Genomic DNA, 18390 nt, shown 5'->3' on the forward strand with positions numbered 1-18390 from the left:
TGGTGTATTTAAACAAAAAGAAACATTTCATGATAACACAAGCCACGGTGAAGCTCGCTAATTTTTTTAAGAGGGGGCAAACATAAATAAATAAAATAAGAATATTATTTAAGTGTTGTCTTGACAATTTTTATTATTAGCAAATTTCTTTTTATAGTTGTTTAATACTCTCTCCGTCCCTGTATCTAAGCATCATTTTATTAGAGGCAAATAGTGCTTACATATAGGGACGGAGGGAGTAAATCGTAAGTGTCAAACTAAGGCAAAATATATATATCATAGAAGTGGATATATTCTTACTTTCTTGTTTATACAGGTTATCAACAAATAAACTCATTTGTAATAGCTATTATATACTATTGAGGTAGCTAATTATAAAGTATACTAACTTATTCAAAAAAAATATATATTTTTTTGGGTAGCGTACATAGATCTGCCTTTGAACACATGGGTGTGTAAACACAAGGATTTAAATTAGTGCCACATAGTTACTCATCTGATTTGGAATTGATGATTAGGATCATCTGTAGTTGATTTTGTTAGTTTCACGTAGTATGTGATCTCAACCGTAGACAATTGATTCAACGACTCTAAAATATACAATTTAACCAATTTTACACAATGTGATCTCAACCGTTTATTTCTGATCAGACGATCGGTAACAACTACTGCATAAAATCCATTTTCTATAAACTACGTATTGACTTTACAGCAGGACGGGGTGAAATACACATGCATTCATTGATATTGAATGAAGTACCTAAAAAAATGACTCGACTCATGTGGCCAAAATTAAACACCATAAACATTGGTAAACTTTTTTATCTTCCACAAAAAGGTAAATAATGGAATTAATTTATCTTATATGACTCTATAATCTTCACTTCGTTCACCACTCTTATTCTATCCCTTATCCTTCCTCTCCGCGCGCTACTGCTGCTTTTAGTATCCTCACATGTTACCTCTTCCTCTTCCAATGACTAAAATGAACTCATTTATCTCCTTGAAGGTAAAGTCTACCACCAACTCCGCCGCCCCCATTCACCATTCCTTTCAATACAATGTTCGTTACACGCATATTGATATCAATCGTGCACCTCATGCACCTCCCAATCATCTTTCTTCCGATGAAGCTTGCCAAATTACTGATACCAACAGACTCATGTAACTCTTCTTCGTAATTTTTACTTTTCTTCATTAAATTTCTTAAGAGCCATTCATAAATTATGAATCACATCTCTTATATAACTAATATTTAATCACTCATACTTAAAATCCGACAAACTCTCATGACATAATAAAAGTTTTGTAATATTCACAACCTTAAATCAAGGAGCGTGGTGCCAGTAGAGATATTATTATATGCCATAAATGACAATAACACTAGAAAAAAGAAGGGTTAAATAAGTTAATAGTCATCATAAATATACTAACATTTGATTTTAGTCCCCCTAAAATATTCTTCATGTTTTTGGTCCCTTTAAAGTTTTCCATCTATGAAATTAGTCTCTGCTCTAGTGTAATACTCAATGTAGAGCAAAGACTAATTTCATAGATGAAAAATTTTAGAATGACCAAAAACCTGAAGAAAATTTTAGGGGGACTAAAATCAAATGTTGGTATATTTAGGGGACTATTTTCTTATTTAAACTAGAAAAAAATATAGGAGTATGAGGGTACCTTTGTTTACATCATAAAAAATGAAAGGATACCTTTATTTGCATTTTCCTTTTCGTGTGAAACTAGTAACTCAAAATGCGCGTGGTTTTCTTTCCTTATATCTGCTCTACTAGCTTCATATTTTGCCACACAATAATCAAATCTTCCTATTAGCAAAAAATTAATCATCATTTTTTTATTTATTTTCCATTTTTCTCCTCACAAACAAAACAGTCTTCAAAAACCAGTCTTTATCTCTTTCTTTGTTTGTTGTGTTAAAAAGCAAACTCTACCTTCAACTGAATTGAATCTCATCTTTAGTACACAACAACCACTTTATTTGCTTCTTGTAAGTGTTCTGTTTTTTTACACCTCTTCACTTTACCTTGTTTCTTTGTGTGTTTTTGTTATGCTTCAATATTTGTTAACAGTTAACACATACATAAATTCTGGGTTGTCTTTGTTTTAATTCAGAAAAACACTTAGAATGTTTCCTCACTGTTATTTTCCTATAAAGTTGAGATTTTTATTTGATATTGCTTCTGGGGTGTTGTTTTTTGGAGACATGTGAATTGGGTTATTTGCTTTTGGTGCAAAATTATAGCCTTTTTGGTTCTTAAGTCTCAGTTAGTGCTAAAATTACTAGCTTTTTACGAAGTAGCAGGTTCTAACAACATCTTTTATGAGTTAAATGCTTTTGTTAAAGTTGATCAGTTGAATATCTAATAAGGGGAATTTACTGTTTTGTTTTATTCTATCTTCTTTTGGATCATTGTGGAGGAGGAATTGGTGCTTTTTTCTCTTTATTGTGGATTAGGATTTGGTGATTCCTTTAATTTGCTATAAAAAAATGTGAGTGTATCAGCTTAGGAGAATTTGGAATAGATTCTTATCTCTTGGATTGAAAATTTGGATGTTACTATTTAGTGTGATATTATTCCAACCAATTTGAGAACATAGTGGAAGCTAGAAATTGCATATATATTACAGAAAGTAACAAGTTTTATTGTTTCTTATTAAAGGGTTTAGGTTTGTATTTGAGATTTAACGATAAAGATAAGGATGCAGCGTGTTAGATTTTCGTCTCAACAAGCACCGGTTCACAAGCTAGGTGATCCTCAAATGACACTATCTCCCAAGTTTAGGTTAGCGGTGGTTCAATCTAACTTGATGAGTCCGATGCCAGAGTTAGATCATTCTCTAAGAGAAGAACCCTTAATTCCGGGCTTACCTGATGATGTTGCTCTTAATTGTCTTCTTCGTCTTCCGGTTCAAAGTCATTCATCCTGTAGGGCTGTCTGCAAGAGGTGGCATATGTTACTTGGTAGTAAAGAGAGGTTTTTTACTAATAGGAAGCAAATGGGTTTCAAAGATCCTTGGCTTTTTGTATTTGCATATCATAAGTGTACTGGAAAGATTCAATGGCAGGTTTTTGATCTAACTCACTTTTCTTGGCACACCATCCCTGCAATGCCTTGCAAGGACAAGGTTTGTCCTCATGGTTTTCGGTGTGTTTCGATGCCTCACGATGGTAATCTTTACGTATGCGGTGGCATGGTCTCTGACGTGGATTGTCCTCTTGACTTGGTGTTGAAATATGAGATCACGAAAAATCGTTGGACCGTGATGAATCGAATGATCAGTGCTAGGTCATTTTTTGCCAGTGGAGTAATCGATGGGATGGTTTATGCAGCTGGGGGGAATAGTACTGATCTTTATGAGCTGGATTCAGCTGAGGTATTAGATCCGATTAGCGGGAATTGGCGCGCTATTGCCAACATGGGAACCAATATGGCATCCTATGATGCTGCAGTTCTGAACGGGAAACTGCTTGTAACAGAAGGATGGTTATGGCCTTTTTATGTCTCTCCTAGAGGACAGGTCTACGATCCGAGAACCAATAGCTGGGAAACTATGGCTGTTGGACTTAGAGAAGGGTGGACTGGTTCAAGCGTGGTTGTTTATGGCCACTTATTTGTTGTTTCTGAGCTCGAAAGAATGAAGCTTAAGGTTTATAACCAGGAAGCCGATTCCTGGGAAGCCATAGATGGCTCCCCTTTGCCTGAGCAAATATGCAAACCTTTTGCTGTGAATGCTTGTGATTGTCAAATTTATGTCGTAGGCCGGAATCTTCTGGTTGCTGTTGGTCATATCTCCATACTGAACCCAAAAGAAAGTTGTGAGGGGAAATGGAACTTCAGTGTTCAATGGCAAGTAATTGACGCGCCTAAAAGTTTATCCAATTTGACCCCTTCAAGCTCTCAGGTGCTATTTGCATAGTTTTTCATTATTGTGTAATATTGTGATATGAGTGTTGTTTAAATAAAATCTAAATTAAGTATAGTTATTAGAGGTCTTAAAGTTGTAATAGCTGTGTGAAGTAAACCTGTTTTTGAGTTGTATTAGAATAGTATCTTTTGGTTGTTTGGGAAAAATGTTAGTTGTACACTGATAAATATATTGATGTTTACTCCTTCTCCTTGATCAATATCTCAAGGTTATTGATTCTATCATCCGAAATTCTAGATTTAATTGTTTGTGAAACCATATTAGATGCAGTTTTTGGAAGGATAAAAACATGAACAAACTTGTTTGTATAATTGTATAGGCCTTTTCCCTTGTCAACTCATCAGTTGGTGGAAGAACCATTCTGGATTGAAGCCCTATTTGGATAGGTTATAGCATGAACATTTATCATGTACATGTTTATGCATAAGCTATTAAAATTAAATTAAACAGTTTTTATATAAACTATAAGCGGTTTTCATAAGCTATTAACATCTATCTATACATATTGACTAGAACTAGAATGTGTTAATAACTTCAACATAGCTCACAATTTTCAAGAGTTGTTTTGAACATGCATGTGTCACTTGGTCAATAATTTTTCATCTTATTTATTGCATAGTTGCGTATGTGTACTTGAATTTCCTCATTCCCTTTCATTTGAGATTTAAGTAGCCACTTCTATTGGTGGTAGCCACAGTCAGTGTGAGAGAGAGACAATTAACTCTTTTAGGATTGGCTTTGATAGTCAAAGAGAGCCATGTTATGTACTCCCTCCGTCCCTTAATGTAACCACCCATTTGATTTTATTTTTGTTCCTAAATGTAACCCCCTTTTCAAATTACTAGATGCATTTATTACTTTTTTTCATAAACATACCCCTAATTAATACTACTAACTTGTCTTGAAATTTGACTAGTCAAATTTAATACACATACAAACAAAGGACAGTTTGGTAATATTAATACACAAAACAGACACATTAATTACACTGACAACTTTTCTTAAGAAATGTGAAAAATGCAAAGGGGGGTTACATTAAGGGACGGAGGGAGTAGAATTGTATATAGTCAAAATTGAGCAAAGGGGTTGAAGATAAATGTATCTTAAATGCTTTTATTTATGATGTATTTTTTCTGATGGTGATGGGTGGCTGCATCAAGTCTATTTGTGTATTTACTAGGTAAAATAAAATATTATATTATATTATACTAGTCTCTAATTGGAAATGCAAAGGTACATGTTTTAGAGGTGACAAATAGATGTGGATTAGATGAATTTTGAATGAATAATAGATTGATTAATATAGTCCATTACTCCACTAATGATCAATTAAAAATTTTGATCTATTAATTTTTGTTGATGTAATTGATGAATTGAATGAATTACCTTTTCGGTGGATTGAAAGAATGGTGGACACTGAATTCTTCTCCAGCCACCTCTTAACATATCTAACAATATTATTTGTTATATATATATATATATATATATATATATATATATATATATATATATATATATATATATATATACACTCCCTCCGTCCCTTAATGTAACCACCCATTTGATTTTATTTTTGTCCCTAAATGTAACCCCCTTTTCAAATTACTAGATGCATTTATTACTTTTTTCCTAAACATACCCCTAATTAATACTACTAATTTGTCTTGAAATATGAATAGTCAAATTTAATACACATACAAACAAAGGACAATTTGGTAATATTAATACACAAAACAGACACATTAATTACACTGACAACTTTTCTTAAGAAATGTGAAAAATGCAAAGGGGGGTTACATTAAGGGACGGAGGGAGTATATATATATATATAAGCTTTAACTTGTGAATTGAGAAGTGTAATTAATATCATAGCTTTCATAAAATAATGTTGTATATTTTACTATGTTTATTGCAAGAATTAAAAAGGAGGTATTAATATTGATGAAGATTTCAATAGATTTTTTTTAAAAATCTTTTATTGATTTATAAAACGACATATAAACTATTTATATATATAAACTATTTATTTAATTGATTTTTTTAAATGATTTTATTTTTTGGTCAGATTTTTTTAAATGATTTATAATATGGGAGGAAGGAATATAATTTTAGCTTATTACTTTCTAATCAAGTTAGAATATAATAAAGTACATTTTTAAGTGAACTCCCCAATCCAAATTCGGGTGTAGGTAAGTGCTACAGTTTTCTCTCTCTCATATTCACATTATGTATTTGGCTAAAATGCACTTTTGGCCCCCTAAGTTTTGCCCAGTAGCGATTTTGGCCCCCTATTAAAAAAAACCACTTTCCAGCCCCCCAACTTTACCCCCTTTTGCAACTTATAGGCCCCCAATGATTTTGACTTGGTCAAAGCACATATGACCAATAGATGGACGCCACGTGGCATTTAATTAATTAAAAAATAAAAAAACAAAAAAGAATTAAAAAAGAATTAAAAATCAATTTTGGTAAAAAAAAAAAGAATTAAAAATTCCACCCCGGCCCACCTCATCGTTTCTCTCTTCCCTCCTTCTTCCTCTTCCTTTCTTTTCTTCTTCATCAAATCAGAAGGGGACAAACTCTCCAAAGCTCTTTCATCTTCATCTTCTTCATCATCATCCTCCTCTACTTCTCCTTCTCCTGCATCCTCACCTCCGCCCGCACCCACACCCACACTTGCACCCGTTGAATCTCAACCGAAGAAGAAGGTTGTTGCAGCGGCGGTTGTTTACAAACATCCGGCGTCGGAGGGAGGGTATTCAATCAATATCATTAGCTATTTGCTAACTTTGCTTCAGTTTATTTCTGTTGGTATTGTTTTCTGCGGTCAAAATGACCCTTTTCCTTTTTTTCATGTTGGAGTGACATAGCTAATGTCTTGAGAAGCATTGGTCTAATTACCTAACTGACATTGGTCTAATACTAGTAAAAACATTGGTCTAATTACCTAACTGACATCATTGATTATGTCTTGAGAAGCTTAAAATACTAAGCAAAATATGCAATCAGTTAAGTTGACTTTCTTAGATGCTGCTTGTGTTAGTCCAGTAGTCATTTTGGTAAAATTTTTGAAGTTTGAAGAAGATTGAGACAAGGTTGTTGTGTTGTGCTGTGGTGTTTTGGGGTAAGCCGCAAGCTTCTTGTGCTGTTGATGAAGAAGAAAAGAAAGGAAGAGGAAGAAGGAGGGAAGAGAGAAACGATGAGGAAGAAAAGAATTCCTTTTTAATTCTTTATTTTTTTTACCAAAATTGATTTTTAATTCTTTTTAAATTCTTTTTAGTTTTTTTATTTTTTAATTAATTAAATGCCACGTGGCGTCCATCTATTGGCCATATGTGCTTTGACCAAGTCAAAATCATTGGGGCCTATAAGTTGCAAAAGGGGGTAAAGTTGGGGGGCTGGAAAGTGGTTTTTTTTAATAGGGGACCAAAATCGCTACCGGGCAAAACTTAGGGGGTCAAAAGTGCATTTAAGCCTATGTATTTACTCTTATTTTTTTTTTCTTTTTATTTTTTTTTATCAAGAAGAAGAGAGAAAAAGAAAGTTATGACAAAATTATTATAAAATGATTATACAAGTATCATTACTCTTTATTTAATTCTGGATGAACGGTTAGACCAAATTGGACATAGTAGGGTGTATGAGATTTCTTTAATTGTAAGATGCAATTATTGTTGTGATTGATTAGAATGATATGTTCCACGTGCTAAATCTTCATTACTTGAAGAAGATCTATTCATGTTAGAAACGGGGTGTGGCATTTAGCTTGCACCACCAATTAGATTGGTTCAACTTAGACCATTTTTTCTGTGGTTTAGATTAAATCACCCACCAAATCATTTTATGTACCATCCACACCAAATCATTTTATTTATCTCGTCTTCTCTCTCCCTGGTCTATCACCAACCACCACAACTCAAAAACAACATAAATCTGGAAAATGCAGAGTTCATCAATAGATACAAAAACAAATATGCCAAAATCACCCAACCCACCTTTATCTTCATTCTCATCGACAAGTTTCTCACCCACCCCACCTTGACCTTGGCTTTCCATAATTCCATTATCCCATCAAGAAATAATGACTTGTCTCTATTAAATCCTTAAAATCCCAAAGTTTTTCCACATGCTTTATACCTTGAATCCTCATGTCAGTCAAATCTTATCAACTCAAATTATTCTCTGGTTGTGTTTATCAATGTGTGCAGGTTTCAAAGCAATAGAAATATGAGAGGAAGAAGAAAGGGATTCCAAATTTCTGGGTTTTTTTTTTATAAAAAAATCATGGGAATAAAGTCTGGTCTCACTTCTTAGAAACTCAAGAACAATGGATTTGAACAATCTCTAAATTTTTAATGGGTTTTATTTTGAAAAAATTGGAAACATTGTAAAATGAAATGTAATCCAAGAATTTAAAAAGCTTCAAACTTGTAGATTTATGATGGATGAAAACTAATTTTTTCTGGATTGTAGAAGAAAATAACATGAAGAGAAGAATATTTGGCAGCAATTACAAGTTATCGTAATTGTTTTCTTAAAAAGAAAAAATACATTCTATGTGAAATTGCTACAAAGAAAAGAGAGAATTAGAGAGAGAGAGAGAGAAATTTTATGGGTCAGATTTGGTGTGGATGGTGCATAACAAGATTTAGTAGGTGATTTAATCTAAAGGTGAAAAAAAAATGGTCCAAGTTGGAGACCAACATAAACTGGTCCAAATTAAAATTCACCTAGAAACGGAACAAATTGTGATTTGTGCAGTTGGGTTCTCTTATTGGTTTTAGTTGGTAAACCCAAATTATGAGATATTTTGGTAGTTGAAACTTGAAATCAAAACTCACTTTCTGGTGATAATATACAAGTTTGGATTCGGAGTGGTTGAATATGTTTTGATTAGTTTTACAGGGTGGCAATTATTATGTATATTCCTTTTCTGTCGTGAGATATGCATTATTTTTTTTAATGTGAGAATCGACTAGTTCCATTTGATAATAATAATAATAAAATTGTCAAGTTAAAATATTATACTGCTAAAAAAAAGTTAAAATATTATAAGGCTCACTTGACAAGAAAAAATATTACAAGGCTCGATTAGGATTAGTCCAATTTCAGCTATGAAAGCCATAGATTAACTGCAGTATTATGTATTAACTGTAGTATCATGTTCATTGTTTTTTTTTTTTTTTAACAAATCAAAATGGAATATATTGCTCAAAAGGAAGGTGGTTCACCCAGCACAAGGTGTGCTAAAGTGGTGAAACACCCAAAGTCTGATACAAACTACAGGCACCTAACAACGATGCCCGCACCAAAGAAAATAAAAATAAAAATTACATGATACCCATACAAAATAGTGGGTATCTCCACCAGTCATGAAAACCAAAAGAAATAGTAACAACATTTGAAGAAAGCCATAAGAAGGAATTTAGCTTCACTTTTTCAACAATGCTCAGAGGATCACCAACCGTACTTTTGAATACACAGTTATTTCTCTCCTTCCAGATTGCCCAAATAGAAGCCAACCAAATAACCTTCAAATAAACATGAGATGCTCGCGGCAAACCTGCCAAATTAATAAACTGAACAAAATGTTGTTTTACCGAACCATGAAACACACAAGGGATACCAAGCCAATGACACACTAGGTACCAAACTCTCCCAAAGACAGTACATCCAATGAAAAGATGATCCACCGTCTCAGGGATACCACACCCCCCAGCACATAAAATGTCAGCAGTCTGTAACACTTGACGACGCACCAAATTTGCTCTAGTAGGAACTCTATCTTGTAGAAGGCGCCAAGCAAACACAGACACCTTGCAAGGAACACATTTGTGCCACACATCAAGCCCGGCGCCGGTAGATACTTGAACCGCCGAATTAGTTAAGAAACAATAAGTCCCCTTAACCGTATAGCCATGGATTGGGTCGAGTAACCACCGCCACTGGTCCTGGATATTTTCCTGCAAAACAATATTATTTAACAGAGTAACACACTCCCTCACACCATCCTCCTCCCAAACCAATAAACGACGCCTCCACACCCAACCACCTCCACCCTCCTCCCACCCTGCACTCGCCATATCCTCCACCGAACACTCCTTATGAACAACTAACTCGTAAAGGCGACTAAACTGAATTTTTAAAGGAACTCCACCCAACCAGTTATCTGTCCAAAAGAGAGTGTTCCTACCGTTACCTATCACCCGCCTAATGTTGTCATCAAACCACCTTCCAACCCCTAACCCACTTCCTTCCCTCACATTACAAATCATTCTCCACCACCTAGATGAATGTCGTCCCCCCTCCTGTAACCGACCTCCAACTTCCCCATACCGTGCCTTTAAAACACGATACCACAACCCATCCTTGTCCACCAACATCCTCCAGCACCACTTACCTAATAAAGAAAAATTAAATTCCCCTAACCTCCGAACCCCCAAACCACCCCTACTCATAGGTAAACACACAGAATCCCATTTAATCCAAGCAATTTTTTTAGAGACCTCACACCCACCCCAAATTTTTTTTTTAAAAATAGATTCGATAAAGGGGATTATACCTGTAGGTGCCTTGAAGAAGGAAAGAAAGTAAACCGGAAGAGAAGACAGGACAGACTTCAAAAGAACCAGACGACCACCAGAAGATAGATATTTATTATTCCAAGACGACAATCTAGCAGTAATACGATCCAACACCGGTTTCCAAAAACAAAGTTTCCTATCATCACCTCCAATAGGTAACCCCAGATACACAAAAGGCATTAAACCAGTTTTACAATTCAACGCTGCAGCCGCTTCTGATAACCACGATGTGGAAATGTTAACACCCGTCAGTATACTTTTATTAAAATTTACCTTCAACCCCGAAACCTCCTCAAGAAGAAGCAACACAACCCTAATCGTGCGCACATTCAACCAACTTTTTCCACCAATAATGAGAGTATCATCCGCAAACTGAAGATGAGACAGCCTAACCTCCCCTTGAGATCCTACACCATACGGCTGAAAAATATTATTAGACACAAAAGCCTTCATCAGAACGTCAAAACCCTCCGCCGCCAATAAGAACAAAAATGGCGAAAGGGGGTCCCCTTGGCGAAGTCCCCTCTGAATAGGAAACTCCTCCGTCGGACACCCATTTACAAGGACCGCAGCTGTAGCTGTTCCAACACATTCCATAATCCATTTTCTCCAAAGAGTTGGAAAATTCATACTCAACATCACCGAATTTAAGTAATTGAGATCGACGGAGTCATAGGCCTTCTGAAAATCAACTTTAAATAACAGTAACTCCTTATTCATGCGTTTAGCCTCATCGACAACTTCATTCGCAATGAGAATACCGTCAAGAATTTGTTTACCTCGAACAAAAGCTGACTGAGCATCCGACACCACAGAATCCAAGACAAGACGGAGGCAATTTGCAAGGACCTTTGCCAACACTTTATACATACTACCAACGAGAGAAATTGGGCGAAAATCAGCTAGCCTTTGAGGACTATCCACCTTCGGTATCAAAGCAATGAACGTCGAATTTATACCCTTTGTTAATTTCCCATTTCGATGGAATTCCACAAAAAACCTCAAAAAATCATCTTTAAGTTCATGCCAAAAATCTTTGATGAACCCCAAATTAATACCATCAGGTCCAGGGCTCTTAAAACTATCACAATCCCAAACCGCCTGTTTAACCTCATCCAACGTGAATGGGCGCACCAAATTACCTGCTTGAGCACCAGTTAATTTACGAAAATTTAAACCTTCAACACCTGGTCTCACCACATCTTGACAACGAAAAAGGCTTGCAAAATGATTGTAAACAGCTGTCCGAACATTCTGAACCCCTTCCACCGGCACACCGTCAACATAAATCACATGCAAAGAATTCCTACGTTGTCGTCTAGACATCACATTATGAAAGAATTTAGAGTTTGCATCTCCTTCCCTTACCCAATTCAATCTCGCCTTCTGCCAATTCATACTAGTATGCACTCGTGACAAGGAGTGTAACTCAACAGACAAATCTCGAAGCTCCGTAGCTTTTTCCTCCAACAGCTCGCATTCCTCCCCTTTAGTGTCAAGGAGAGAAATTCTATTCTTTACCTCCAAAATCTTGCCATCAATATTCTTGGAATGTTTTTGATGCCACTCCTTAAGACATAATTTAATCATTTTGAACTTCATTTTCAGGACATGTCCGCCCCATCCTTCCAAATTAAAAGAATTCAATTTTTCACGGACAAACTCACCGTAACCAACATATTCAGACCAACACTTCATCAAACGCAAAGGTCGAGGACCCCAGTTTGACTCATCAACAAATAATACAAGGGGAACATGATCGGAAAGGGTTTGAAAAAGGGTATCATGTTCATTGTTCAATAAAAAAAAAGGGTTTGAAAATTAGAAGACAGACAAAGAATCACAAGTAAAAAAATGTATTTTTTTTGTTGTTTTCATATATTTTTCTGGTAAATATATGAAATAAACCCAGATTAGTTCTAGTGAAATTAGTTAGTCTCTTGCGTGGTGAATTAACGTTCGAATTATAGCTAGAAGAAATGTCTAGGTTGACATTACCTTGAATAAAATTATCTCAAATGGTGGAAAACCAATGAAAAAAATGGTTTAAAGAAAAATAGAGATACGTATTTTTTAGACAACAAAATTTAGGCGAACTAGGTTCCAGGAGCTCACCAAGGCCATAAAAAATCTTAAGACTCAAATAACAATTATAGAGGTACTTACAGATCACTATTCAAAAATATCATGTTGACAACAGAAGTTGAACTCACGTCTTTGCGAGATATGAATTAACTCGTTATAAAAGAAAATAGATAATAGTTTGATACAATAACAACAATCAAGCTTTACGCCACTAAGTAGATTGTGCTACATAGATTGAGCCAACAAAAATGAAAATTAGAAGATAAATTCTCATTATAATATGTCAATTTACAAACATAAGGCAAACCATGTATTGTTCTAACTATACAACCACATGGTTGCTTTGTCAAACCTACATAACTAACTCTGTAACACTCTTTAGTCTGTGATCTTGCTTATTGTTGAACTGGAATCTCTCCAACATACTTTCCATTCTGTGATCAAAGCACATAATTAATTATGTCTTCCTTCTTTTTTGTCTGGTTTGTGTATCCGACCTATTACTAATAACAAGTTTCTTTTTATTTCACACCCTCTATTTCCCATAACAATTTAGGTTCACATAGGAAATATCTGAACAAATATTTGAAAATAAATATTAGGATGACAAAATTAAAAATAAAAAATAATGGCTACATATACTCAAATAAATACACGTGTGTAAGAGAGAAATGTGGTGATATGAATTCAAACCAGAATTCAACATAAAATATTTTCATTAGATTGAAACAACAAGAACAAGTTTTTAGTTTATATGCTTTTTATACTCACTTTCTAATTCAAAAATTTAAAAGCAGTAGAGGGAAATATTAGAGCAACTTTAGTGCTTGTTCTACCCACTATTCTTACAGCACAAGAACACAGCAATTTTGTTCTATGCATTGGAGAAGGGTGACGTGGAGGACAGGTTGGAGAACGGTTCTAGTGGGAGAACAAGTTCTTGCAGGCTGTGTCAGGCAAAAGAAAGCAAAGAGAGAGAAAAGAGGAAAAGAAAAGGAAAAGAAGGGTGGGGAGTGTGGGAGGGAGAGTGAGTGACTTGGGGAAAGAAAAAACATGGGACATTGAATAAAAATATGTGGGGTCAATTGTGGGATCCTATAATGTAAGTTAAGAACACAAATATTGTTCTTTGCATTAGAGTAAAAATGAAATAATGTTCTTAATACACATGTGGCACATTTGGACCCCACCAAAATGCTTCAAGAACACAAATATGGTTCTACCATTGGAGATGCTCTTAAGAAATTTTGTTGTAAAATATATGGGGGTAAAATTGGAATTGAAGACTTGACCAAAAAAAAAAAATTGGAATTGAAGAAAATGTGTGTAGGTCCATTTGAAACAGTGCATCGTTATAGAATTCAATTCAACGCGAGAGAGAGAGAGAGAGAGAGAGAGAGAGAGAGAGAGAGAGAAGGAAGGGATCATGGGAGCAATCACCGGTGCAGTGATAGCAGTGGTAGCAGTGATTCTAGGTTGGATCACAATAGAGATCGCGTGTAAACCCTGCCTCGAACAAGGTCGTCAAGCCATTGATCGCAATCTCAATCCTGATTACGATCCCGACGACGAAGACAACGCAGTTCGTGCTCCACTCAACCCCGCCCCTAACGCCCCCGTCGCCTCCACCACCGCTGCTAAAACCGTTTCATAAGTGGTATTCACTTTTGTTTGTTGTATCTTGAAGAGAAGGAAAAAAAATGAATTTTTATTTTTTTACTATTTTGTGTGTATTATATATTTGATTTGAGATATCAATGAGTTGTTAATTGATGTAATGGAACTAGCTATCAGTGAATTGTTAATGGATTCAGAATTTCAGATATTCTTCTTCAATCGTGGATGTACAATGAAGTTTATTTAAAAGGTTTTTATTTTCTTCTTCTGGTTTTTGAAATAAAATTAGGATAAATTGTGCAAGCACCATTCCATCAACATAATGAAAAATTGAGTTCAATAACTGTATAGCAGGGTGATCAAGATTTAAGCAATGTTAGGGATTTATACTGAATTTTATTAATTACCATTAGTTAATTTCTCCATTTCTTACTTTCCACTGAAATTCAAGCAATGTTGGTTCTGCAATTGATTGTTGAAGATGTTAAACAAACCACTATTGTTCTGTGATACGATATTAAGTACAAAATACTGTGAAAGTGGTTGTAACTTTTCTATAACAATGTTGGGTAGCGAAATTTGAACAAACTGACATTTTCCGCGCTATCTGCAATCGAGAAATAAAAGTTGTTAATTGGATAGGCTGGTTTGGGTTGCATCTTGAAGTAAGTTGAACAAACTTACTGATGTATATCACTTTAAATAGGTAGAAATGTAGAATATCATATGGGATAAGTTCTAATGTAGGAAAATTTGCATTGATCTCCCTGAGTTTCACTATAAATCACTCACACACTCCTCCTAGTTTAGAAAATAAACTTACCTCCCATTGTGTTAACTCTGTTAACCATCTTTAATGACTTTGACATACTTTTCCCTTCATGTGCCTCTAAAATCATAACTTATGTCCTACTCCTAAGTTGTTTCTTTCTCACGTCACCACACACAATAATATGAAATATCACACCTTTCTTCCATTTACTTGATCATTTGTCCCAGCAATTACTGGTTTTATTGGATGCTGTTATGGCATAAGAAACCGGTCTCATATTGCTATCAGTTAAATTATGGCTGCTTCTGTGTTTTGGTTGTTGTCATATATCAGAAACTCAGTTAAACCATCTTTCAGGTGTCATTTTTACATACTGGGTGTTTGGTGCTATCATGTTATGGGTGTCATATTTGTGAGATGTGTATATCATTTATCAAGTTTCATTCAGAACCTTGTTTCAGGTGCTATATTGAATGACATGTAGTTGAAAAATATCAAGAGAACTAATTTTGGATATTATCACTTTTGTTAAGCAATTTCGAACCAAATCAAACATGGCATGTAACTGCAGTAGATATGCCTTTTAATTGAACCAAATGGAAAAAAAAAAAGTTGCTTTTATTAAATTAGTTAATTATATGCCATTCAAAAAAATAATAATTATATGAACTATGGCAGCATGTAGAATTCAGGTGTTGTTACGTAAGATGGAGCTATCAGCCCTGAATGCTAATTATATGAACTATGGAAGCATGTAGTTATTGGAAAAGATGGCTCCTTTTCACTCAACAATTGATAGTACTGTGAAGCTCCCAGATATTTAATTTATGAATCAAATTTGTATGTAAACTCCTGTTGCTGCTAATTGCTAGCAGAAAATGAAGGAATAATATTTCGTTATCATGCATCTCAAGTGCCAAAAGAGGACCATGCTTAACTTGGTAAATTACTCTTTCATTTGACTACATATGCAATAGCTTAGAGAAAACACAATTTTTCCTCAATGGATTCATGTTTAAAAATCTTTTGTTGTTGTACAAAAGCTTGAATTGTTGGATTTCACTCACTTTCATCAATAGGTTTGATCCATTAAAATTCATGAATTTAAAACCAACTGAGACACCATCACTGAAATACAAAGGTATTTTCGATTTCATTCTCTCACAACTTATAAGCTGTTTGGTTTTACGGTTGCATCGCCTTTTTCATGTCCCTGGGCATCACAAGTGAAAAGCTACAATTGTTAGCCTATAAATAAATGTGCAGCAGTGTTGCATAACTGCACGAACAATCACACCAATTTACATTCTTCACCATTTCACTTTATGCCTGTTCGGTGTGACTAAATTAAGAGGTCAAACACAGCAATGTACATTCTTCACCATTCTGACTGCATAAATTCTACTCTTGCATTCTCATATGTTTTGTTATGTTGTATTGTTATGCGGAGAATCATAAACATAAACACTTAGTAATTTAAACTGGTGTAAGAGTGTCAATGAAGATAAAAACTTAACTAGAAAGCACCCATGAATAATTGTAATTAACATTCTAATGAATGGGATATAGAAAATTATCATTTTACAGAAATCACAACAACAATCCATTATTAAACCAAATTCAAATCATAAATACAACTATGTAGTCAAACAAACATGCATTTTATTTAATACAATAATAATAAGTAGAGAGGGTTGATTGCACAAGGTGATTGAAGACCTAAAGTAAACCGTGTACGTAATCATGTTCTTCAACTAGTTGTTGTCATACCAAGACTGCTTTTGAAGATAATCAATTATGCTCTTATCCACTTGAAAAGCTTTGGTAAGAACCTCGTCGGAAATAAGCGGGTCAGATTTAAACAAAGCATTTGCAACAGTGATAACTCCTGGGTTTTGACTGCTAAGTCCAGCAATAGCAACAGCGTTGCCATATCCCACATTCAATTGAAAATGAATAAGACCAATTGGGAACACAAACACATCACCCTTGTTTAGCACTTTGGTGAAGAGACGATTGTTGTCTTGATTGGACGTGACAAATCCAACATAAAGAGTGCCTTCGAGTACTATAAGGATCTCTGTTCCCCTAGGGTGAATGTGAGGTGGGTTTAAACCCTTAGGCACAAAATCAATGCGAGCCAAAGATATACCGAGTGTGTTAAGTCCGAATAGTTGGTCTACGGTGACTGGAGTCACTTGAGAGCCCAAGGCGTTAGAGGCATTCCCAGCTTCAACATGTTTGAAAAAATCTTCAGCTTTAACAAGCTCGGGGTCTTTACAGAATTTCCCATTCACAAATACTGCAAATTATCAAATCATAGTTTTGTTATATCAAAGAAATTTCAGTGGTATAATTATTTTAGTCTTGACCTAGCTGAACCATAAATCACTAAGAACCATAAATCACTAAGGACCAAAACAAAAGATTCTATATATACGAGGACTAAAACCATAAAAATATATTTGTAAGGAGCATTTGCATATTTAAGTCTAAAAATTGACTGCATGTGATTAGGATTTAAAGTTTAAACATCGTCTAGTAGTTGTGGAGTGTGACAATTTCTTGAGTAATTTGACCACAATCATGCTGATTAAGAATGTGGGTAGACAGAATAGAAACAAGTAATTACCCAGTCAACAAGTAATTAACTGACAGCATTACAATCCAAAGGTTGAAATAAAATCACAAACAACTCTTGCTGATTGAAAATCGTAGTAATTTTCATTTAAATATTTTGTTCTAATAAAATAATTATTAATTTTTCTAAAATGCACTTCATATGTCAAAATGAAGAGAAGCAAAATTTTAATTTCAATTGCCAACTTCAACTACTGCATATGCAAGTGTGTCATCATTGCAAAATATTGATTTTTCTTTTTGTTCATCTTCTTTCTTTTTTCTCCTCTTTTCCTAGGATAAAATATTTTAAGTTCTTTTTTCTTTATGTTTATTGTCAATACATACATACATATTCAATGTTTTTTTTGAACAAATATACATATTCAATGTTAATTTTTCATATTCTAAAATAAATTGTCAATATTAATAAGGAATATATTCTTTTAGAATTACTAACTCAAGATATATTGACCTCTCTTAATAGAATTTTAGCATCTAAAACAATTCCTAGCGGAGGACCAACTCAAGACACTATTATACAACAACAACCAAGTCTTATCCCATTATGTCGAGTCAGCTACATGAATCAAATTACGTCATAGTATTTTATCATAAGCCATATTTGAATCCTACTCATTGACCTCTAAATCTTTTATAATGGTTTTCTAGGTCTTATAATTTTCTAGGTCTTCCTCTGTCTCTTTTGACCTTATTCTCCTCCATATGATATACTCTTCTTAAGACGGCATCTACAAGTCTTCT

The 18390-nt window shown here is 34.5% G+C and overlaps 2 protein-coding genes and 1 pseudogene across 3 annotated transcripts; 2 read left to right on the top strand and 1 right to left on the bottom strand.

The window, feature by feature from the left end:
• The first annotated feature begins 1809 nt into the window (after positions 1–1809).
• On the top strand, positions 1810–4147 carry LOC146944299 (Galactose oxidase/kelch repeat superfamily protein). Its single transcript, XM_085742698.1, has 2 exons — positions 1810–2008; positions 2682–4147. The coding sequence occupies exon 2, from the start codon at positions 2722–2724 to the stop codon at positions 3937–3939; it is 1218 nt and encodes a 405-aa protein (XP_085598824.1). The 5' UTR covers positions 1810–2008; positions 2682–2721; the 3' UTR covers positions 3940–4147.
• Positions 4148–14022: 9875 nt separating this feature from the next.
• Positions 14023–14440, top strand: LOC146944300 (outer envelope membrane protein 7). The gene has a single exon (XM_085742702.1). It carries the CDS (start codon positions 14044–14046, stop codon positions 14269–14271), a length of 228 nt encoding a protein of 75 aa, XP_085598828.1. The 5' UTR covers positions 14023–14043; the 3' UTR covers positions 14272–14440.
• Positions 14441–16585: 2145 nt separating this feature from the next.
• Positions 16586–17315, bottom strand: LOC146944301 (germin-like protein subfamily 1 member 7 pseudogene; annotated as a pseudogene). The gene has a single exon (XR_015028034.1). The product of XR_015028034.1 is annotated as a germin-like protein subfamily 1 member 7 pseudogene (transcript).
• Positions 17316–18390: the final 1075 nt, after the last annotated feature.

This window comes from Medicago sativa, chromosome 2, assembly GCF_051527215.1.
Source record: "Medicago sativa cultivar Bolivia chromosome 2, Bolivia_mono, whole genome shotgun sequence".
Classification (NCBI taxonomy): domain Eukaryota; kingdom Viridiplantae; phylum Streptophyta; class Magnoliopsida; order Fabales; family Fabaceae; genus Medicago; species Medicago sativa.